Source organism: Macrotis lagotis, chromosome 5 (assembly GCF_037893015.1).
Source record: "Macrotis lagotis isolate mMagLag1 chromosome 5, bilby.v1.9.chrom.fasta, whole genome shotgun sequence".
NCBI lineage: Eukaryota > Metazoa > Chordata > Mammalia > Peramelemorphia > Peramelidae > Macrotis > Macrotis lagotis.
This window is the reverse complement of record NC_133662.1, coordinates 107858887-107883741: the sequence shown is the minus strand read 5'-3', so window position 1 is coordinate 107883741 and position 24855 is coordinate 107858887. Positions and strand designations below refer to the sequence as shown.

General features: G+C 35.7%; 1 protein-coding gene across 1 annotated transcript in view; it reads left to right on the top strand.

Annotated features, from left to right (window-relative positions):
- Positions 1–24855, top strand: part of PDSS2 (decaprenyl diphosphate synthase subunit 2) — a 287192-nt gene that overhangs the window by 246420 nt on the left and 15917 nt on the right. Inside the window, exon 7 of the mRNA XM_074187281.1 lies at positions 5788–5820. Coding sequence (XP_074043382.1) covers positions 5788–5820 — 33 coding nt within the window. The remainder of the gene's footprint in view (positions 1–5787; positions 5821–24855) is intronic.

The window sequence follows — 24855 nt, the reverse complement described above, 5'->3', positions numbered from 1 at the left end:
TACAGGAAAGCCTTTCCTGGATGCATTTGATACTTCCTTTTCTTTTAGACACCTCCATGGAATCTCTTGTATTGAAATTCTTCCTTTTAAAAAAAAATCTTTCCAACACCATTGTTCATTATAGTTAAGATTTTATTTTGCTTAAAATAAAATTTTGCCAATGTGTAGGAAAAAAGAAACCCTTAGAAAAATTATTATATGAGAAGGCTCAGAAATGAAGATCTTCTAGGAGAAAAAAGAAATATATATATATATATATATATATATATATATATATTATATATACATATATATATATCACTTTTATTCAGGAATCTGGCTATCAGATTGTCTAGAAGGTTAATGTAGCTACAGATGATCAGTTTCTCAGCTCTCTCTATATTATGGAATATTGCTTTCCTGCTTGTAGAAAAAAGCCTTCACCTGCATAGATAACAACATTTGGAAATTGGAGACGGTTCATTTATGTTACCCAATTCCTCTTTGTTAACAGACATAAAAAAGCATTTGTTTTTTAAGGTAAAAGACCACATTGTATGTCCATTACTTACCAAAATGAGATCTCCTTTTGGTCTATAGAGACTAGTATATAAACCTTTGGAATTACTCCCTTTATACATCCTCTTAGTCAAAAGCACCAGTTTTTTAAGTCTGTTTGTAAAGAATATTATTTTACAGTGCTGACTGCAGTTATTTGAGAGCAGTCTGCAGAGTTATGAACACTAGTACACTATCTTGTCGACTTTCACATTTTTCAAGATAATGCAAGGTTCCAACCACACATTCTCTGTGAACCACTACAGATTGATAAAAAAAAAAAATTACTTGTGTTTCCCATGACCTCAGTTGGCAAGAAGCATTTCAACAAGTGTCCAAAAGATGACTGAGTCCCTTTAAGAGACCCCTGTAAAGAAGCCTCTAGGGAGTCTCTGTGTGGAATAAAGTTTAAAGTTGCTTCTGTAGATGCACCATGAAGCAGCTTATGCCTGCAGTCTGTTTAAATGCCCTCCTATTTTGCATTTATTTAATATTGTCCTATTTTGAGCCCCAGTGAAAAAGTTATTTTAATATTATCTTCTTTTTCTAGAAATACGTAATGTCTGGAAGATGTCATAAAAAGGAGGAAAAATAGAGTATTTTATCCTCTTTAAAGCTTAGAGAGGGGGTGGCTAGGTGGCACAGTGGATAAAGCACCGGCCCTGGAGTCAGGAGTACCTGGGTTCAAATCCAGTCTCAGACCCTTAATAATTACCTAGCCGTGTGTCCTTGGGCAAGCCACTTTAACCCCGTTTGCCTGCAAAAATCTAAAAAAAAAAAAAAAGAAAGAAAAATTAGAGAGCTTATTTAGTTATTTTCCTTTAGTCATGAAAATAACCCTGGTCCACATAGAATTCTAGAGCTTAAAGAATAGAGAGAATTTAAATGAACCCCTTACTTTTACAAGTGGGGCAACTGTGGCCCAACAAAAAAAAAATAGAAAATAGCTTTCTTTTGTTTAAAAAAAAGTTTCAATTATTAAGTATTTTTTTCTAACCATCCCTCAGAGGAAAAAAAATACAAAACCACTGTAACAAATAAGCAGCATTGAGCAAAACAAATTGACACATTGGCAAGGTTCAAAAGGGTTTGTCTTATTCTATATATTAATTTATCACCTCTGTGCCATGAGGTGGGCAGCATTATTCATTATTAGTCTGGTCTCCTGATTGACCATTACTTTGATCAGAATTTTTATGTCTTAGAGTTTTCATTTTTAAGGTGCGGCTAGGTGGCGCAGTGGATAAAGCACTGGCCCTGGAGTCAGTAGTACCTGGGTTCAAATCTTGCCTCAGACACTTAATACATACTTAGCTGTGTGACCTTGGGCAAGCCACTTAACCCCATTTGCCTTGCAAAAACCTTTTAAAAAAAGAATTTTCATTTTTATAATATTAATATCATAGTATGATTATTCTCCTGGTTCTACTCACGATTCTGACTGTTCATACAAGTCTTCCTAGGTGAAGCAACTTTCCCAAAATCACAGATTAAAAATGGCAGAGGCAGATGGAAAGTCAGGCTTCCTAGAGTTCTGGTTTAGAACTCTTGCTATTTTGTTATACTGCTTTCTCTTACTCAAGGACTAAAATTAATAGTAACAATCAATATGTATAATAATATATAATAATGTATAATAAGCACTTAATATTTATGAATAAGACATTGGTAATACAGATACAAAGAGTACAACAATCCTTACACACACACACACACATCTAAACAAAGTAGTTTATGGAAAGGAGAATACTAGCAGCAAGTGGGGAGATCAGATTGACACAAAAGGAGAGAGGGACTCTAGAAAACAGAAATGAGGAGAAGGTGAAGGATGAGGGAGGAGACAGTCACTGCATAAGCAGAAAGATGGAAGAGGTGGAGCCTAGTTGGTGGAGTGATAGGTGAACTCTCTTCCAAACAGATCCAGAAAATACACTAGACTAAGTCCTGATGGAGGAATGCTGCCAACCCAACTTAGCATAGGGAGACAGACAAAGGTCTACAAATACTGGGGACAGGACTGAGCCAAGAGTATACTGCACCCCTTGGAGCATTCCAGCTCCCAGGAAGAGGTGAGCACCAGGGCAAGAGTGGATCATAGACCCATACCCCTGTACAGGGGCGTGGTATAGTCCACAGGTAGGTAGGTAGGCCCTAGGAGGTATAGCTACCAAAAAAAAAAAGTTCAAAAGTGAGTGGAAGAAGTGGTATGGCTCAGAACCCAGGGGCAGAATAGAATCTCAGTCCCAATATCTAGGCCAACTTCCAGAGGGATAATGACAGGAATCTCAAACCAAAGAGGAGCCCACAATTCTGCCATTGAGCCAATATGAACCTTCTAGCTGTAACTCATAGGGATAGAGTCCAGTAGCAATCTATTCATGCACAGACCCAAACCCATGTCAGAAATTTGCAGAGTTCAGGTCAGGGGGTAGCAATCAGACTTTGCCCTAAGTCATACCACTTAGGGAGCACTGAACACTTATAAATCCCCAGGATAGCCTTAAGATTTGTAACAACACAGTACTCAACATTCCAAGAAAGCAGTAACAGATTTTCCTTCCAGAAATATGGCAGAGGCCAGCCTTAGTTGCAAGTCTGAAATCAGGAAGTTTGATGAGGAAATATTCCAACATAATAAACTATTAGTGTTAATGATGCTGAAAAAACAGATGCAAAAGAAGACAATGGTTCTAAAACATCAGCATGCCACACTTTAGTGAACAATAGCTTATACACAAAGTCAAATAGAATTCCTTGAAGAGATGAAGCAAGAGTTTGAAAAAGGAACTTTTAAATGTGTGTATAAATGCAAAGAAACCACTTAAGGAAAAAATTTAAAAAGAAATGAGAGCTATGGAAAAAAGAATTGAAAAGGAAATTAATATCTCCCATGAGATATAAAATTTTGTCCAAGCAGCAAACTCCCTTAAAATTAGAATGGATCAAATAAAGGCCAATGATCCTATGAGCATCAAGATATAATAAATAAAAAAAGGGTAGGAATAAAAATAAAAGAAAATATAAGATGTCTCAGAGCAACAGCAACTGACCTAGAAAACAAGATAGAAGGGGGGGGGGGATCAAGAATCATTGAATTATCTGAATTCTATGACCAAGAACCTGAACATCTTATTTCAAGAACTCTTAAACTGAAGTAGTTTAACCATTGTCTTCCCTCTTTGTTCTGTTTTTTTTTAGTTCTTACTCCATTTGTATATAGTATATTAGAAAATATAGTATGTTAGAAAACAAAAAAGGGGGGGAATGAGTTTCTAACCCATAGATGTATTTAGAAGTATGTGAAGTCCATATAAAAAAACAAAAAACATGCAAAAGATCCTTTCCCATTTGCCCAACAATAAAAAAAAAAAACAACTACCTCTTTTAAAGAGTTTTCCTTTGTGACCTTTTCAGAGTATAGGAGAAACTCTGAGTTCTTAAAGATGATGCCAATGAAGTGCAGAATCTTTTCAAAATGGAAAGTGTATAGAATGATGCTTGTGTGAGGACTAGCCCTTACTACGTTTGGAGAGAAGTATCATTAGATTGGCCAGGAGTTAGTGAATTTTTCAGTTACAAGAATTCTCAAACTATAGTAGTAGAAGGAATACCCTGACAATGATAGAAGATCCTTATTATGTCCAAATTAGTTTAAGTGAAGAAATGATGTCACTTTTCAGGGTTATCTGTCTATTCTTGAATCAGTATTTCAATTTACTTTCTGCCCATCAGTTGTAAAAACTTGCTGTGAAAACAATTTTCATATCAGATATTCCATTGTCAAGTGGCAGATATCAACTGGCACCAGTTTTTATGCTACTAAAATTTGTGCTGCTAAAATCTTGAAAAGCATTTAGATTAATTATATTCTTTCATACTTTTTCCCCCAAGTTGTGATAAAATTAGCAATTTAGGTTTCAAGTTTTACTAATGTTTTTCACTGTTTTCTTCACAAAAACTGCAGATTGATTTTGTATCTATGATTTTATGACTCACAAAACTTTTTAATAGCCCTCTGGGGTAAATGTTTATCCAGAATCAAAATCTTAATTGTAGTAAGGAAATTGAAGTGAGATTGAGCCAAGAGTAAAAGACAAGTTTAGACTCAATTCAAGTTAAGATGTTGACTATCATGCCCAAATGTTTACTTAATTCTCTGCTTTCAGAACTTTCCAAAGGGAATTGGGAGTTGATGAAATTTATTGTCATTAGTTATTTTTGTAGTGGTATTTCATTGGGGGTAACTAGGGGACTCAGTGGTTAAAGCACTGATCTGGCCTCAAACATTTGATTCCTAACTGCATGATCTTGGGCAAGTCCCTTAACCTGACTGCCTCACAACCAGGACCATCTCCAGTCATTCTGATTCATATCTAGCCACTGGGAACCAGATGATCCAGAGGAGAAAGAGAGGCTGTTGTCTTTGCACAGCACTCCCTCACCCAAATTCACATGATTGTCATTCTTTCACCTCCATGATGTCATGGTCTTCTTCAAGAATGAAGGAAAAACAACAATTTCATAAAATAGAGTATTAGCCATGTTGGAGAGAATGAATGTGGAAGAAGATAGCAGAGAAGGTATCTTAGAATGTAAATGCTTTGAAGTTTCCAAATTACTTATGGATAACTAAACCTCAACACTACAGACTTCATAGTTGAACTCCACAAATATTCAAGTACCAGCTAAGTATGTATATTCATATTCTTAACACAAAAGAGAAAGGGGGCAAAACTGAGTGATGCTCTTGTTCCCCGTGCGCTTAGTTCCTGCAACGTTGGAGAAAAAGCTCAGTCTACACAATGTCAAAACCCGTTTCAAAACGTGCCTTTGAAGCTTGAGTTGTACCCATGTTGTTGCACCCATGTTGTTGTGGCCTGAATTACAGGTGCCACATGGATATAACTACAGGTTTTAATAAACACAGAAGTGGATATTTCAGGTTTTCTGTGAGGCTTTTGATGTGTATTATATGCTAGAAAAATGCTTAAGTTATCTAAACTGTATCTGTTGTCTCCTGTAGTGATCCTATAGTCTAATGCTCTAAAGTTCATAGACCCAGAAGCATTTAACCCAGATACTGTTTGGTTCTAAATCCTGAAGAAAATATTTAGATTCTTAAAATAATCCATTTTAACAACTTTTTAAATGAGTGATTGAGCTTTGTTCCTTGGAAAGCAAAGATTGCCGCATAATTTTTGATGATCTAATATTCAAAATTTTAATTTATATGTTTTTTTTTTATTTAAGGCTCAAGAAAAAGGAAGCCTAAACTATTCAAAGGTAAGTGAATTTTATATTTAGGTATTTGTCTACATATATATTTATCTGCATATATGTAAACATATAAATCTATAGAGAGATTTAATTATTGATTATACTTAATTTTGAAATGTGGGAAAATAATCATGATCAAAGATTAAGAAATTTTCTGTTTAGTTCTTGGTACATAAGCAAACATTTAAAAAGGTTTTTTTCATTGTTTTATTCATATGTGAGCATGTTAATTTACATAAGACCACTGAATATATCTTTTCTTTTTATTCTATTATTTTAATAATAATAAATAATAATAATACTTTACATTTACATAGGAACAATTTGTTGAAGTAGGCAGGTTAGTTGGTATTAATCACATTTTGAAAAAGCTGAGATTCAGAGGTTAAGGTGACTTACATTACATATCTGGCAAGTTGTTAAGCTAGATGACTATCACACCAGTCTTCAGTTTCAGTGTTCTCTTTCTGCAGATAGAGGTACATTACATACAATGTTGCCCTTTTTGTCATCACCATCAGATAGTGTACATAGGTGACATTATAAAGGATGGTTTAAATCACAGAATCTCTATCTTCAAAGTGTTTATAGATGAAAACAGACCACAGCCTGTGAGGAATCATGATGAACTAAGGAGATGCAGAATCAAACATATTTTCAAACACAACCAGTGTGTGGATTTGTTTTGCTTGACTGTTCTTATTTATTAAAAGAGGGCTTTTTTTTCCCCATTGGGGAGGAGTTGTAAAGGGTGAAGAAGTATAGGGATGCCAAAAATAGGAAAAAAGGACTACCAATGAAATATTATAAAAAGGTTAAGTTCAGAAGAAACAGATCAGCAGGGCAGTGTTGGGATTACCTTGTAAAATTTAACATAATATAAAATCCAATTGTACGTAGAGATTCATGGTTTGCAATAGATTCCTTTTTTTCTTCATACAAGAAAATATTTATGTTTATTAAATTCATAACTAAAAAAGTTTTTGAATAAAAGATTTTACTGGAATAAGAATATGAACATAAATATAAGATTCCAGTTATGGAGCACTGCCATGCACCATTGACTGTTGTACAAGATTTTAAGTTCCATGAAGACAGGGACTGTATTATTTTCTTTGTGTTTCCCCAAACACAATGCTTTACACAGAGCAGGTACTTAAAATGGTTATTCAGTGAATGCCCCAAGGAATGAATGAAAAAAATAAGTGATTCCGAGACAGAAGTTATAGGAACGTGATTTATGCATCAATCTAGAGCACCCTAGCTCTGTATCATTAGGGAGACATGAAAAGTCTAAACTTCATAACAGCTCCAAGTGTTTCACCCAGGGACACACAGAAAGTGAATAGGAAATCTTGTACCAACAACAATAAAGACATACATGACTACATACATTGTATTTGAAATTTCAAGTTATTTCTTTTGTGCTGAGGCAACAAAATCAGGAACAAATTATTCCCACTCTTTAATTAAGAAAGACTTCATGGTAGTATGACTCCAAAAACCATTAAGAGAGATGAGAACGTAATTGACTTGGTTTTTTTAAGGAGTGTGAAATGGTATATGTAAGGATGTAAAAAGCTGTGAGTACAAAGAAACAGGAAAACTAGTGAGAAAGAGGAAAAGTGAAAAAAAATAAAGGAGAGGGAAATAATATGAGAGATCCAAAGTAACTTGGAATAGAAAAGAAGGGGAAGAAATAGAGGAAAAAAGAGGGGCCTTATGGTATATTCTCAAAATTCTTTTCTTCATTTGGAAAGCAGTGGTAACCATTGTTGAATATTTGAACAATGATGTATCCTGGGCTGGAAGAAGAAATAATTTGAAATAAGTTGAAAAACATAGGGTTAATTTAGGAATTAGCATATAGTAGAGTGGTAAAAGGAATGTTATAATAATTTGATCTAGGGATGATCAGATAGAAATGGAGAAAAAGTGAGAGTCATCAATGATACTATTTTTAAAAAGTCATGATTTGGTTTTGGATTATTAATGAATGAAGGACGTTAAGATGCAAGCATTTCTCTCAACCCTTTTGGGGAACGTGTTGTATATAAGAGAGGATTGGAAAGAAGAGTGGTGTCATTTGGATAGTCTGTTTGATTATCAATTCATTTCTCTGATACAGTTCCCTCCCTGGTTAAATAAGAGGAATGGATTAGGTGATTTCTAAGATTCCTTCAGCTGTAATATTCTATGATTAAATGATAATCAGTCATTCTTTGAGAAATAAAATGCTAAATGTCATATAAGACACTTGGAAAGCAATGTCCCACACTGAATAATCTCTGTACTAGAAGACGGTATATTTTCTTCTTATAGGGCCAATTCAAGGGCTGAAACTTGAAAGAGCGTTTTGTGTGTGTGTGTGTGTGTGTGTGTGTGTGTGTGTGTGTGTGTATTCTGAAAGGCAGAAATGATCCCAAAAAAGCCATTGAACTTGTATCTTTTGACTCACCAATACCACCAGTAAGCCTTAAAGTCATCAGATAAAGAGGAAAAGGATCTTTATATACAAAAAATATTATTATAACTTTTTTGTGGTGGAAGAGAATTAAAAACTAAGGGGGCATCCATCAATAAGGAAATTGCCAAACTGTGGTATATCCATAATGGAATACTATTCCCCTGTAAGAATGATAGCAGGGACAGTTTAAGAGAAATTAAGACTTGTATGAAATTATGCTGAGTGAAGTCAGCAGAGTCAGGAGAATAATTTATACTATCATAATAACAACATTTTTTTTAGGTTTTTTTTTTTGTAAGGCAAACGGGGTTAAGTGGCTTGCCCAAGGCCACACAGCTAGGTAATTATTAAGTGTCTGAGACCGGATTTGGACCCAGGTACTCCAGACTCCAGGGCCGGTGCTTTATCCACTATGCCTGCCACCTAGCTGCCCCAGCAACAACATTTTTTAAATGAACATTTTTAAGGACTTGAGAACTCTAAGCAATCTACTTATCAACCATAATTCCAGAGGACTCCTGACAGAGTGATATTGAACATGCAATAAGACCTTTTTGGATATGACCAATAAAGAAATTTATTTTTATTTTGAAAATTTAGTAAAGATTTTGTTTTTCTTCTTCAGGGAATGGGAAGGTTAAAGTGAGATAAAGTGACTGTTAACTGAATTTTTTTTTTAATTAAAAGAAAACAGGAAAGATTAAACAGTGCATTTCCCAGGTGTGGGGGATGGTTTATGCAATTGAATGAATAGCAGAAGTGGTTTATTGAGTTGAGTGCACAGGAGATTGATATGTTACAATAGTATCACAGAAAGTTGGAAAGATAACTTTTGAATGTGTGTGTGTGTTAACAGATAGTGGGGAACCATTGAAATTTTTTAAGCATAGGAATGACTTCAGACCTGTGCCTCAAAAAGGATATTTTGTATGCTCTGAAAAGGATGAATTGGAAAAGAGAGAGATGAGAAACAAGGAGACCAATCAAGAAGCTATTCTAGGGGTGGCTAGGTGGCATAGTGGATAAAGCACCGGCCCTGGAGTCAGGAGTACCTGGGTTCAAATCCGGTCTCAGACACTTAATAATTACCTAGCTGTGTGGCCTTGGGCAAGCCACTTAACCCCGTTTGCCTTGCAAAAACAAGCTATTCTAGAGAAGAAGAGATTGGGGCATCAAATCAAATGTTGACTATGTGAATAGTGAGAGGGGGACAGCTGGAAGAAGAGATATGAAGACAATATAATATCTCAACTAATTTGGATGGTTAAGATAGAGGGAAAAAAAGATGTCATTGATGATTCCAAAATTGTCAACCAGGGTGAGTGAAAGAAGAATAGTGTCCTCAACAGAAATAGAGAGTTAAGAATGGATCAGTTGATCAGCAAAGATGGTCAGTTTTATTTTAAAGAGCATGTCTTTTCTCTGCTTTCTTTACAAAAAATAGGAAAGCTCTCAATCAGTGCTTTTTAACCTACTTTTCTAGCTTTATAACTCACTAATCCTGATATTTGTTGAATTTTTTAAAAGCATCATTTTAATGTATATACGGCATATTTCCCTAACCAATATTAATGCCTAATATTTTTATATAGTACTTTAAAGTTTATAGTATTGTAAAGTGTCTCATTAGCTCATTTGATCCTCACAACAACCCTGTGAGGTACTATTCTTTCAGCATTTTATAGCTGGGAAAAACAAGACAAAGAGAGGTTAAGTGGTTTGCCTAGAGTCAAAATGATGACTGACTCCCAAGTCCAATACCCTGTTCTTCTGAACCACATAGATTTCTTCTTTCAGAGGTTCATATCTCTTTGCATTCTCAGAAACTTGTCACAAAATTCTGTATGCTAAATGTACTAAATAAATGTTTATGATGAGAAAAGAAATTATATCTAAAATTGAATTTGATCGGTTCTATAGCATTTGCTATCTATTCAATTGAATAAATATTGTTTCTCCCTTGTATAGGATATTGTATTAAATGCTAGGAGAATGGAATCAATTAGAAAACTGTTGCAACACCCCCAGGTGAGAGGTAACAGGCAAAAACTAGGATAATGATATGAGTAGACAGACAGAGATGAAGGTGAAAGATGTTGTGGAGGTCAAATCAACAAGACTTGGCAGCTGCCAAGGGGATGAGAAAGATGAGAGTCAGAAAAATGACCTCCTGAGAAAGGCAATGAACTCAAGATGCTGAAGAATAGGGGAATTTGTTTTGTTAGACCGTGCATACTGGTTACAAGGATTTTCTTTTTCTTTTTTCCTGGATAGAAAGCTGAAAAGGAAAATAATAAGAATGAGGAGCCACAACAAAAGAAACTGAAGGGGGATTATCTCAGAGGAAAGAAACTAGGATTGAAGAGGACTAGAAAAGACTTCTCACAGAACAAAGCCTTTTGCTGAGACCTGAAGAAAATCAGAGAGGTCAGGGAATGGAGATGAGGAGAGAAAGTATTCCAAGCATAGGGAGCAGCCAGTGAAAATTCAAGAAGTCCACAAATGAAGTCTTATTCAAGGGTAGTAGGGAAACTAGTGTCATTGAATTGCAGAATATGTAAAGGGGAATAAGGTACAGAGGCTTTATATTGGATGCTGTAGATAATGGAAAGCTAAGCTACTGGAGTTTATTGACTAGGGAGGTAGCATGATCAAACTTGGGCTTTAGAAAAATACTTGAGACAGTTGAGTGGACTGAAATAGGAGAGATTTGAGGAAGGGAGACCATGCAGTAGATTATTTCAGTAGTTCAGGTTTGAAGTAATAGGGGACCTCCACCAGGGTGGCAGCTATGTGAGTGGAGAGCTGATATGACAATAAAAATGACAAGACTTGACAACCAAATTGATGGGGGGAGGGGGATGAGGCATTGAAGATGAAACCCAAGTTATAAGGCTTTGTAACTAGGAAGATGCTGATATCTTTAGCAGTAATAAGGAATTTGGGAAGAGGGAAGGTTTGAAGGAAAAGAAATTAAATCCATTTTGGACAAGTTGAGTTTAAGATGTCTATATACATCCGGTTAGAGATGCAAGAATAGAGGTCAGCAGGGGTGGCTAGGTGACGTAGTGGATAAAGCACCGGCCCTGGAGTCAGGAGTACCTGGGTTCAAATCCAGTCTCAGACACTTAATAATTACCTAGCTGTGTGGCCTTGGGCAAGCCACTTAACCCCACTTGCCTTGCAAAAACCTAAAAAAAAAAAAAAGAATAGAGGTCAGCAGAGAACTTAGGCTTAAACAATAGATCAGTGAATTACATGCCTAAAAATGATAGTCAAATCAATCGATTCCAATAAGATCACCAAGAAAGAGAAGGGCCCAGAACAGTCTTGGGAACAACTAGGGCTAACAGGCATGATATGAATGAAGACCAAACAAAAGGAAACTGAGAAAAGGTCAGACAAGTAGGAAAATAACCAACAGTGAACAGTTTCACAAAAAAACAAGAGCAGATAGTATCAAGGATAAAGAGGGCAATAAGTAATGTCAAAAGCTGCAAAGAATGAGGATTAGAAAAAGCCATTGAATTTGACTTTTTCTCTTGATAATGTTAGAGAAAGCAGTTTCAGATAAGAGCAGAAGCTGCATCATCCTCTAACTTTTAGTCTGAAGAAGCATCTTAGGGAAGTAAGAGGTAATGGTATACAGCTAATATGTGAAAAAAGCAGAACTTACTAGGTCTTCCCTCTCTTCACTATATCGTACTGTCTCTCTCCATTGATGATGATGTTAAATATCATGGAATATTGGCCTATATTTGACCTATGTCAGACCTACACAGTAAGATTGAACATTTCACATAGATTCATGATGTTCCAAAGGTTGAAGAGCATCTTCTTACCTATAAGAAAATACACATGATTACTACATGAATTGAAGCAAAGTATTTTAGTTTTATTTCGGTGAATGATGTATGTTTGCAGATACTATATTTTTAAACAAAAGGCCATTTGATCTTAAGAAATCAATTCAGTAAGTTTAGTGAACCATTGAAAATACTTTTTCTCCTTGTTATGATACATACCTATATGTACTTAAGTATACATGCACATGTGTGTGTGTGTGTGTGGGTGTGTGATTCTCCCTGTCTCAGAAGCAGGCTGGGTGATCATTTCAAAATGAATCTCAGCTGGATCTTAGAAACGTCTATCACATTCACCAAACAGTAGTCTTTACTCAGACACTCAGAGAAGAAATTGAATTACTTTTTAATTGAGTTCATGTTGAGAGAGAGCCTGGATATGAATGATTTGCACTTTCATAGTGCCTTTCATCCTAGGATATCAAAGCACTTGACAACTATTAATTCATTAAGGCTCTCAACACTTCTGCAAGGTAGATGAAGCAAGCATCCCTCTATCCACTTCTGAAATGCAGCCACCTCTGGGAGTGAGGAACGGCAGCTGTCTAATTGTGTACGACAATGCTACCCAGGAGTTTTTAAAGGCAAAGCAAAGAGTGTCTTACCCAGTTTAAACTACAGGGGAAGTTTTATTAGTCACCGCATAATTACTGGAATTGAATTTGACCAAAAACCTACTGCTAACATTTCTACTCTTACAGAAAGGACTATGGGAATCTTAATTATCAATAACTGGCCTGAGACCTGGATTTTCTCTCTTCTCTTGAACACACTTGCTCTCTATTACCTTCTAGCCCTGGTGGAGTAGTACCGATTTATGCCTGTCCTAGAGGGAAGAGCGCCACCTATTGAATCCTGAGCAATTCTTCGGACTAAGAAAAACCATGGAAGACCAAATTCATGCTTGGTTTTCGGTGGGCATATATATGTGTGTATGTGTACATGCATATATATACATTTACATGTATACACACATACATATATATATATTTTTCTAAAAGAAAATGAATATGTTCAGTACTCTTGCATTGAAAAACATCTACAAACGTCTGTGTATTTTCACCAGCTGGAGACTAGCGTATGCCTGTAGTTTAGCCTACTGTTACTTGAAATAAGCATACTGCTAAAAGACTGAGGCAGATGGTATTTTTACCACTGCAGGCAAAACATGGCACCTATGGTTCGACTTTCTAGATCTTTTCATTTTTTTAACAGATTCAAAATGGCTTGTTGAAATATACATCTCCCAGAGACACATTCTCCCCTTTCTCATTTCTTCTTCATAGCTGTGTAGCTCCATTTCTTCAGCAATGGCAAAGTGTTGTCAAGCCAAAAACACATAGATTGTCGGCCTTGGTGCCTTCCTACAAAGAGCCTAGGGTTGTACTATGAACAGCCTTGCTAAATTTGACCCAGAGTAATACAAATTGGGTCTAATGGCCTCCTTTTAAAATCCCAATTTTGCATGAATGTTCTATTCTCCCCCTACTCTCCCCCCAAAAAACTTCAGTGAAAATAAAAGTTATAAAGAAGTGCTTTGTTTTGGAATTCTTTTCATATGGAGGTTTAGTTCAGTATATTCTTTCTTGAGGCAGTATGGCATAAAAAAAAATTTTTTGACTAGGGAATTAAGGGAGACATAAGTGTGAATTCTCCTACGCTTACTGGACTTTTCTTCATCTGCAAAGTAGGGATAATATTAGTATCTTCCTATAGCACTCCCTCATAGAATTGTTATGAGGGTCAGATTAGATATTTTATGTAAAGAGCTTTCTAAATCTTTTTTTAATCATTACATGTTTTATTATATAAAATATTGATATGGTATATTTATTTAAAATTATTTTTCTACTATCAAAGAAGTCTGAGAGGTATCATGAGTTGGTCATGGAGAGTCAGGAAGTTCTTGGTTCAGGTCCCACCTAGACTACTGACTATGTCTATAAGAGTAGAAATGTTAGCAGTAGTAGAAAGGCACTTATTCTCTCATTGTACCAAGCAGTTCTCCAAGAACAGACCTTACAGAATAATTGCAGATTTGCTTTGGTAGCAGGAATTTACTCAAAGAGCTTTGTTGTTCACCAGTGGAATTTCAGGAAAGTTTAATTGATATGTCCATTCCTTTTCATTTTTTTGAGGGGGAGGTTAAATGACTTACCCAAGGTCACACGGCTTATATCTGTATCAAGTATCTGAGGCTAGATTTGAACTCAGGTCCTCCTGACTAAAGGGCCTGTTATCCATCCAATATCTGTCCCAGTATCCATTCCTTTTCAACATGAACTCAGGCATCCATTTTTTTCTTATTTACCTCTTCCTCAGTTTCTCATGACTAACTAAAAATTTTCTTCTAACCAGTTCTTCTCCTATTTCCGTGTCAGTTTTTATGCCCCAAAACATGAATTTTTGTTCCTCTTTATTCTTCTTTCTTTTTAACAAAGCTATACAAACTCTCTCTTTGGAATTATAACTTATCTAGTCTTCTCATAATGGTGGCCAACTCTAGAGAAAAATCTTTCATAATGACAACTTAAGAAATCAATCAATAGGTATTTTTCAGTGTCCACTGTGAGTCAGACACTGCTAGATTCTGGTGATAGAAAGATAAAAATGAAACAGACTCTGGCTGAGGAGTTTATATTCCATCATTCTGACAGAATGAAATGTATTAATTTAGGCTTAAGATGACAACCAACTAAGCCCTGACAAAAGCCAGTGACAAAAACCAGTTCTACTGCAATACCTGGAAGCAATATATACACATATTGGTAGCTAGAAAAGTAAATATGAGGTAGTTTCTAGGGGATTTGGACAGGTGCAAGGAGGATCAGGAAAGGTGTTGAGGATGACTTGAGCCTTGAGGGAAGCTAGGAATTCTAATCAGTGAAGATGACAAAGAAACAACTCTCAGAGAATGAAAAGTTGGAATATCATGTGAGAAATCAAAAAGGCCAGCTTAGCGAGATTATGGAGTTCATGAAGGGAATTAATGTGTAATTGTCCTAGAAGGGGAGGTGAGAGTAAGGTTTTGAAAGGTCACTCAAACAAGAGAGTTAGTATTTAATCCTAGAAGAGGCATTAGGAACCACCAGAGCTCCCTATTGATCATGGCAGTATCATGGTCTGACCCAAATATCACTTTAACAACAATGTAAAGAACAGATTGAAAAGGGGAGAAACTGAAATTAGGGAGACATATCCATTAGGAGGCTATTTCAATATAGTCTGGAAATTTGATATTGCTATATGTTCTTTTCCCCAATGATTGAGGTTATCTGAATGGATATTGGGAAGTAGGAAGCACTTCTTTATAACTTCTGTTTTCACTGAAGTTTTTTTTGGGGGGGGAGTAGGGGGGGGAGAATAGAACACTCATGCAAAGTTGGGATTTTAAAAGGAGGCCATTAGATCCAATTTGTATTACTCTGGGTCAAGTCCTTTACTTTATAAGGAAATGTTAGATTAGCTTGCCTAACAGATTTCCATGTAAAATAGTCTATATAAGATCTATTCTCTTTAAACATCCTTTTAATGTTTCTCCTCTAATCCAAGAACATCTAGTTTTTAATGACTTCATACTGTCTCTCTCTGATTAGGAAAGAAGCATGTGGTAGATGATGAGGTGAGGCCCTGATAATTTCAGTTGTCAGAAGCACATAACTACCAGGATAAATCCAACAGGTTACTTTGCAAAGCAGAATTCAGAAAACTATCACTTTTTTAAGTCTCAAATTTTAAAATAATTAGACCAACTTTTACCATTGAGTTTTCCTCTTCAGCATTTAAATGCTAAAGATTTTTACATGGAGGGCTAAAAAGGTAGAAAATTGAACAACATGGACAGAACAAGCAACCCAAGAATAAAGTAACAATTTTAAAAAGCACTCATATTTTTTATTATTGAATAATTCTTTCTGAACCATTTTGAAGTTTTAAATTTTTAATTGAGGCAAAAAGAAAAAGATTCTTACTATCCTGGTTAGCTCCTAGAATACTAATTTAAGTCCAAAAGGCCTGATTTCAAATCCTACTTCATATATTTACTAGCTATATGACCTTAGGCAAGTTTCTGTTGTCTCAGTTTTCTCATTTGTAAAGAGGATGTTGTATTCACTGACCTATGAGAACCCTCCCAGAACTAAATCTGTGCGATTCTTTGATCAGATGATCACAGATTCAAAGAACATTTCCTTGTTTTAGTATATTGGACTAGGTTTTACACAACCTTGAGCAAATCACTTCATGTCTATCTCAGTTTCCTTGTGTATAAAATGAGGTTATTGGACTAAAATATCTTTAAAAATCCTGTCTGATTTTAAGATTCTTTGATATTCCATTGAAGCTGTTTTTTTCCATTAGATTCTTTTGAAAATTATTTGGGAAGGGGAAGGTACAATACTGTTCTGTATTCAAATTTACTTAAATTATATTAATGATGATGATAGAAAAATAATCATTGACTAACTTATTTCAGAGCCTGGAACATGAGAGGTTCTGCACCATGCATACTTTTTTAAATCAAAAATACATTCTACAGAACTACTGATAAATACTGAATTTTTATGTTGAAACTCTCAACTATTATGAACCTCCAGGTCTTTTTCTCTTTATGAATCTGTATGGTTTCATTTGAACCTATTGAACATCATCTTATTTTAATAGTTCCTTTCTCTATTTTTTAAGGAGAGGCAGCATAATGACTAGAGAGCTTTCCAAACTACCAGGAAGACATGGGTTTAAGTCTCACCCATAACACTGGCTCTGACACCCTCTCTCAGTGTCTCTCTGTGGGACTAAATTGTAGAGAAAATACTAAATCAGATTGGTAGAGGAAACTTATTACCCAAGAATTCCTCTTACTCTAGTACTTTATCCCTTTTCTCATCTGTTACATCTATTTTAAATAGCCTCTCATTCTCTAAGGTATTAAATTTACCTAACATTAATCAATAAATAACTGCATTCTCAAATTCCTCCAACCAAGTCATAAATTAAAATATTAAATAATACCAACTCCAGGACTAGTATTATTGTAATTTCCATCTACTGTGTGATTTCTATTTCCCAATATCCATTCAGATAACCTCAGTCATTAATACTACTTATATCTAATTGTGCAAACAGAATCATCAGAAACCATACTAGTGATTTTTAAAGGCATAATATTGATCATAGCTTCATAGATATTAAATATGATATTATCTGATCATAGTAATAACATTAGAATAAAATCCGTTATCCTTTTACCTTCCCTTTCAAATCATACATGACTCCTCCCTGACTCATACTCTTATCCCCCCCCCCCCCACTTAAATAAATATCTGCAAAAGAGCTAAAAATGGTCAGCAGGTCAGTTGTGAGCTAGATTGTGGATTAAGATACTCTTTTATTCTGAACAAAGATTTGCTACATTCTGTGTTCACTGTGCCTGTGTAACCCAGTAACAAAATTTGTTTTCTCTTTGGTTTCTATTATATTCTCCCTAGCAACTAATTTTTTCCAGCCTTGATTGAAACAAAATTTCATTTGGATTGTCTTTTGAATCTTCCTCTGAAAAACTAACTCCTAGTGCCTCAAGGCTGGCTCTGTGGGTTAATGCTTTACACTGTAGGGTATCTGAATTCAATTATTAGTCCCAGTCTGTGGTGTCAGTAACCTACCGGGTAGCAAAGAGAGCCTAGATGCCCCCTAGTAGTAAGTGACCTGTGAATTTCTTTAAAAATAGTTTTGATTAGCTCTGAAGGGAATGCTGTTGAGCACTTGTTCAGAAAAAAAAAATGGAGTGGCATAAGACCTTACAATTAAAATTTTTGAAAAAAAAAGAGGAAAAAAGAAAAAAATATAGGAGATAGATGCTAAATAAAATAAAAGAGGTAAAAACATTCTTTGATAAATAACTAGGTTTAGATTCTCAAACTTAAATAGCAGTATTCAGTTATGGTCTAACTTTATCTGCTACTAAAAGTTTGTGATTGCAGGAAGCTTGGTCTTTTAGAAAGTTCATTTGTTAAGTCACTATATCAGAAGCCATTTCCTTACATGATTACTAAGAAGTGTCTGTAAGCTCCTTTCCATCTCCTCACCACATCCAGACAGGATATTGATTCTTGGTGATGTTTTCAAAGTCCTTTCCTGAAAAGACAAGGTGGTTGGGTAATTTCAACTTTAAAATGAAATCACTGAAGTCAGAAAGGAGACCAGAAGATTTCAACATAGGTTACTGGGGTTTGTGTGAGTTCACTTTATCTTTTTAACTTGTCTCTTTGTCACAGTAAAAGATCATAGTTACTCTCCGCCTTATGGTCAAAGTCAAAAAAGATGAAGAACAATTCACCACATTACAGAGTTTTTAAAAAAAAATTTAATTCAACTTTCCCAGTCTTGAACCTCTCAAGATTTGTTGATGTGTGGCTCAATAGTGCCCCCTGTGGAAGCTCTTGCTTCTGTAGAAATTGTATAAGATAATTTTTAATCTTAGAGATTTTATCCCTTTCATAGTTTGACAAGATTTAGATGATACTGCTCAAACATGGTTAAAGGTCTTTATTTTTTTGATCCAGATTTGACCAATTTAGGTACCATAACTTTGTTATATTCTTCTTTAGTACCATAGGAAAATTAATCTTTTGTCTTATTGTATATATAAATCAGTGATATGTTTCACTTATAAGGAAATAATCATAACTTGCTGAAGAAAAATGTACTTCAGTTTGTGTTTCTTAAACTGACCTTGATTTGTGATTTTTAAAAATACCAATAGTGCTAGTCTTTGACTTTGAATAATACTTTTCCTTTCAAGGCTGTTTAACAGATATATCCATTAGAAACCATTTTTTAACATTATTCTGCCTACTGACAGTCAAAAGGGCTAGATTTGGACCCGGGCTCAAATCCTAGCTCTATGAATTACTGCCTGTATGACCTTGGGCAAGTCACATAGCTTCTGGACCTTAGTTTCCTCATGTATAAAATGAAGGGGTTTCACTTAGATGGCACTGAGACCTATCCTTTCTCTAAGTCCAGGATACTTTGATCCCATAATCTAAACAAACAAGCCTTAAATCTACAACCTAAGAACATTTTCAGTTCTGCAACTAGGTAGATATCTGTGTCCAAAAATGGTTGTCCCTACAAGATTAAGGCAGTGGTACCTTCAGCACCTCATGCCTTTCTGTCCTTATACTGATGATTTACCTAATCAGAGGACACATGCAAAGAAATTACTTGAATACCAGTGTAATCTTCTTTCCTTTTTAAGGCATTATTGAGGCTTGCTTTTTCCCATTTGTATAATTGTCTTTCAGAAATATTCCCTTATTTCATGTTATTTACCATCTCTTTCTTGCTCCTGCTGCTTTGGTTTTTTTTTTAAGGTTTTTGCAAGACAAATGGGGTTAAGTGGCTCGCCCAAGGCCACATAGCTAGGTAATTATTAAGTGTCTGAGATCAGATTTGAACCCAGGTACTCCTGACTCCAAGGCCGGTGCTTTATCCACTATGCCACCTAGGCGCCCCATGCTTTATTTCTTAAGGAAAAGGATTATACCTAAGTATGTAATTTCAATTCACATAACATACCTGATCCTTTTTAAAAATTGTGTGTGTGTGTGTATGTATGTATTGTCCTAGATTTAATTCACAGGGTCTTGGATGTAGACCTGCACATAATCTTAGAAATCCTCTAGCAGGTCAGGCATGTGGGTGTATATCTGAAATCCCTGTTAATGAGGAAGCATGGGATGAATGAATTAGTTTGGGAGTACAGAGCTGGAATAGGGATAAATCTGATCAGATATATACATTCAGTCCAACACAGATATGGGTAGTGCCTGGGAGCAGAGTGTCACCAAGCTATATATTATGAATGGCAAACTTATTCATGCCAGGAAGACAAACATAGCAATCAGTATTGGGATCAGGCTCTGGAAGTACAGTGGCTACTATATTTCTAGCCTTGGCAAGATTGCTTTTATAAAAGAAAGAAAGGGAAAAAAGAGGAGGAGGAGGAGAGAGGAAAGGAAAGGACTTTAAAAAAGGAAAAGGAGTGGTTCTGACCCCTAGAACTGAGCAGAACAAGTTTTCTTCACTTATGAGAGCCCTTCAAATATTTGGAAACAGTTATTATGTCCCCCAGGTCTTCTCATCTCTGAACCAAACTTTTCCACATAGTTTTAACTTCCTCTGAACTTAACTCTATTTTGTCATTGTCTTTTTTGAAACAGTATTCTAGAAGTGATATCCCTATCTCTGTCTATCAAAGCTTCCCCTTCAAGGCTCAATTCCTAGTATATGTTGAATTTCATGAGCATCCTATAGGGTCAGTGAAAACCAACATTTCCAGTTCCTTGTACATATACTCTTCATGACCCCATGCACCATACTGTCCATGGAATTTTCTTGGCAAGGCTATTGAAATGGTTTTCCATTTCCTTCTGTGGATTAAGGCAAACAAAGGTTAAGTGACTTGCCCAGGGTCACATAGCTAGTATATGTCTAAGGTCTGATTTAACCTCAAGTCTTCTGGACTCCAGACCGAGTACTTTTTCCCACTGAGTCATATAGCTACCCCAACTACTACATGTGGGGTGTTAAATAAATGTTTGAATTGACTTTTGGAGAACTCTTTCTCCTATATAAAATAATAATTTGGTTCCAGGGTAGCTGTTCCTTAAACAAATAAATGGAATCTGTTTTAACAAATTAGTACCATGAATATTATATAAATTTAGAGAATGTTGTTATGATTTTCAGGAAAAATAATGAGATATCTACAAAAAAAAGAGGCATAAATAATATTTGAGTTCGGTAGCTTTCTATCTTTTGGTTCACTTTAAATATAGTGATCAAGTAATACCCTCAAATTTATACAATATACTGAAATTCAGTAATATGAGATGATCTTGTTTGAAATTTCAACTATAAGGAAAGGAGAGACAGATTACCAATTGAGAATTTTCATAAAAGTAAAATATTTTGTAAAATTCTGGTGGATGGGATCATATCTGAATCTTTTTTTAAAAAAACAATCTTTTTAATCACAGATTTTCATGGGCTTTTTTCTTTAGTAAAACATGTGGAGGGCAGCTAGGTGGTGCAGTAGATAAAGCACCGGCCCTGGAGTCAGGAGTACCTGGGTTCAAATCCAGTCTTAGACACTTAATAATTACCTAGCTGTGTGGCCTTGGGCAAGCCACTTAACTCAGTTTGCCTTGCAAAAACTTAAAAAAAAAATGTGGAAATATTCCACTGATTTCTTTTGACACTTATCCTAGAACCATGGCACCATCTCAAATTCATTGAAGAATCTAGATGGTAATTGTAATTAATCTAATGAGGACTTTAGACTTTTAGCACTTCTCCTTAAGCAAGGTTTTAGACAACATTTATAGTTTATTTAATTTGTCACTTAACCTTTCTGAGTCTCAGCTTCCTCATCCAGAAAATAGGAATGCTAATAGTACCTTGGGACTATCTCTGATGAGCAGCTTAAATGAGTTTACAAATTTACAGGACTTTGTAGACAGTAAAGAGATCTATAAATGTTATTTCTGTTTTCACAGCATCTCTCCTCTATTACCTCTACACTCTACTCATTTAATTCCCGTTTTATTTAACTCTCACCTAAGATTATTGAAATAAATTAATAGTCTCCTTGCCTCAGATCTCTTCCCACTTCAATCCATCCACCAGCCAAGTGCAATTCTGATTATCATGCCCCTACTCAGCAAACTCCAGTCTTCTTATTGGCCGGTTTACTGTTCCCTTCACACAGCATTTCTCAGTTAGGTTCCTTTGCACTGCCTTGTCCCTCACACCTAGCGTACTTTCTTTCCTCAGCTTCACCTCTTTTGGGTGTGTGTGCCTCAGTTTATCTTTATTTCTCATGGAACATGACCAAGAGGAGATGTCTGAGTTTTCTTAAACAAGATGAGTTTTCTAGAGACTATGCTCAAGGCCACTGAAATGTAATCAAATACTGTGGCCCAGACAATAAGCATCTTGTCCTCTGAGTGTTTTGAGATCAGATGTGTTTCCACAAAGAGCAAACCTGTACCCCCTAGCTGAGTCAGAAATGAAGCATTAGCTGGGAGGGAGTGATGGAGAGAGATCAGAAAAGTCTCCTGTAGAAAGTTATGCTTGATGATTAATATGGATTTTTGTCTAGCATGGATATACATGTAGAGCCTTTAGATTGCTTTTTCAAGGGGAGAGGGGAGGGAATGAGAAAAATGTAAAACTCAAAACCTTGCAAAAAATGATTGTTTGAAAGCTACCATTGCACGTAACAGGAAAAATAATTAAATAAATAGATGCATAAATAAATAAATGGGTTTTTTTGAGGGGGTGATTATGCTTCAACTGGGTCTTGAAGGAAACTAGGGGTTTCCAGAGGTGGAGATGAGGACTCCCTTGTTCCCTGTAGACAGGAAGGAGGACCACAGTCATTTGTATCACCTTCCTGATGTCATGGTCCTCTTTGAGAATAGAGGATGGACAAGATCCACCTGCCCCTCGTTCCCTCTCCTTTCTCTTCTCTCCCCTCCCATGCCCTATTTCTTCCATTGCTTTGTTTTAATTTGTAATCGTTTTGCAAAGCAATGGGTTTGAGTGACGTGTCAGGGTCACACAGCTAAGTAATTATTTAGTGTCTGAGGTCAAATTTGAACTCAGGTCCTCCTGACTCCAGAGCCGGTGCTCTATCCTCTGCACCACCTAGCTGCCCCTTATTTCCTCCTTTTCTTAACCTCCTCCACTACCCTACCTTGTCCTGCTCCCCTCCTGATTGATGCTTGCAGATCCTGCCTGTATAGAGGAGTGGAGTGTTGGGGAGCAGGGTCAAGGGAGGAAAAAAGTCAGCTCAACTGATCGATGTATTCAGAAAACATGCACATACAATGGTTTAACTGTTTGAAAAATAACTTTCAGGGCAGCTAGGTGGTGCAATGGATAGAGCACTGACCCTGGAGTCAGGAGTACCTGAGTTCAAATCCAGCCTCAGACACTTAATAATTACCTAGCTGTGTGGCCCTGGGCAAGCCACTTAACCCCATGCCTTGAAAAAAAAAATTAAAAAAATGATAGTTGAAAAATAATTTTCAACATGCATTCATATATATTTATAATTAACAATGTGCAATTTGCTCCATGGCCCCTTCTTTTGCTTTTGTCCATTTACCTCCATTTGTGTACTTACCTTTATATATTTGAATACTGTCTTAATTGCATTCTATTCTATTACATTTTCATACCATAATTTATTTAGCTATTATATCCAGGTGTCAGAAATTAAGGTTTCCATTTTTTCATAATTACATATAATTATGCTATTAATATTATTAAGCCAAGAACTCTTTTCTCTTTGATAATATTTTAGAGCATATTCTTATTTGTAGAATTTTGGGGTTAAAAGATATGATTTTTTTTATAACTCTTATAGTGTGCTGCTATATTAATATCAATAGATGCTACCAATCTTCAGTTCCATCAGCATTGTCTAAATTTCTCTAAAATGTCAAAAGCAGGGGCAGCTAGGTGGCACGGTGGATAGAGCACTGGCCCTGGAGTCAGGAGTACCTGAGTTCAAATCCAGCCTCAGACACTTAATAATTACCTAGCTGTGTGGCCTTGGGCAAGCCACTCAACCCCATTGCCTAGCAAAAACCTTAAAAAAAATAATAAATAAATAAAAGAAAGAATAAAATGTCCATATCTATTTCTAACTTATTCGTTAGGGCCTGATGTTTCTTTTGAATGTTTACATTAGTTCTTTACATTTTTAATGTCAAGTTTTGTGTTGTTTTGCCACACATAATTTTTCCCTGTTGCTTCTACCTTCATGATATTTTTTATAATGGTTTTTAAGAATCATAATAAGGGGTGGCTAGGTGGCACAGGAGCAGCTAGGTGGTCCAGGGGATAGAGCACCGGCCCTGGAGTCAGGAGCACCTCAGTCTGAATCTGGCCACAAACACTTAATAATTAACCTAGTTGTGTGACCTTGGGCAAGCCATTTAACCCCATTGTCTTGCAAAACCCTTTAAAAAAAAAGAATCATAATAAGCATTTACGTAAGATTTTAAGATTTGTGAAGCACTTTACATGTTATCTCATTTGATCCTTACAACAAACTTATGAAAGAAATACTATTAACCTCATTTTACAGATGAATAAACTGAGGCAGTCAAAAGCAAAATCGATTAACCTCTGGTCGCCTGGTCCCTTTAACTTTAATCTCACACAGGTAGTAACTGACTAAGGCAGTTCAGACCTGGTTCTTATTGTCTCCATATCCAGAATTCTATGTCACCTAAATTGTTAATACATTTGAGCCCATTTCTTTTAAAGAACAGAAAAAAAGTAAAGGAGATAAAAATTTATCTTTCTCCTCTCTATAATTGAGATGAATATTACTGAATTTTATTTTAATCTTCTTTACATACATTTCCTTTTTAAATGTCTGTGAATCGTGTGGAATTTATTTTTTTTATATGACCTGTATACTACTCCCTCAGTAATGTCACTTCACTTTTCTTTTCTCTTTATTCTCACCTGAATGCTGTTCATCATGCTTTTCCTTCAGTTTCAGATTTTTGTTTAGTCAGAGACCTTTCTGACATGCAGTGTTTTATTCTCCTTATCTTCTATTAGAAGAATCTCTTTGTACTATATACTGTGTATATCTTTCCATCACCTTGTATAAGCCATGAATAC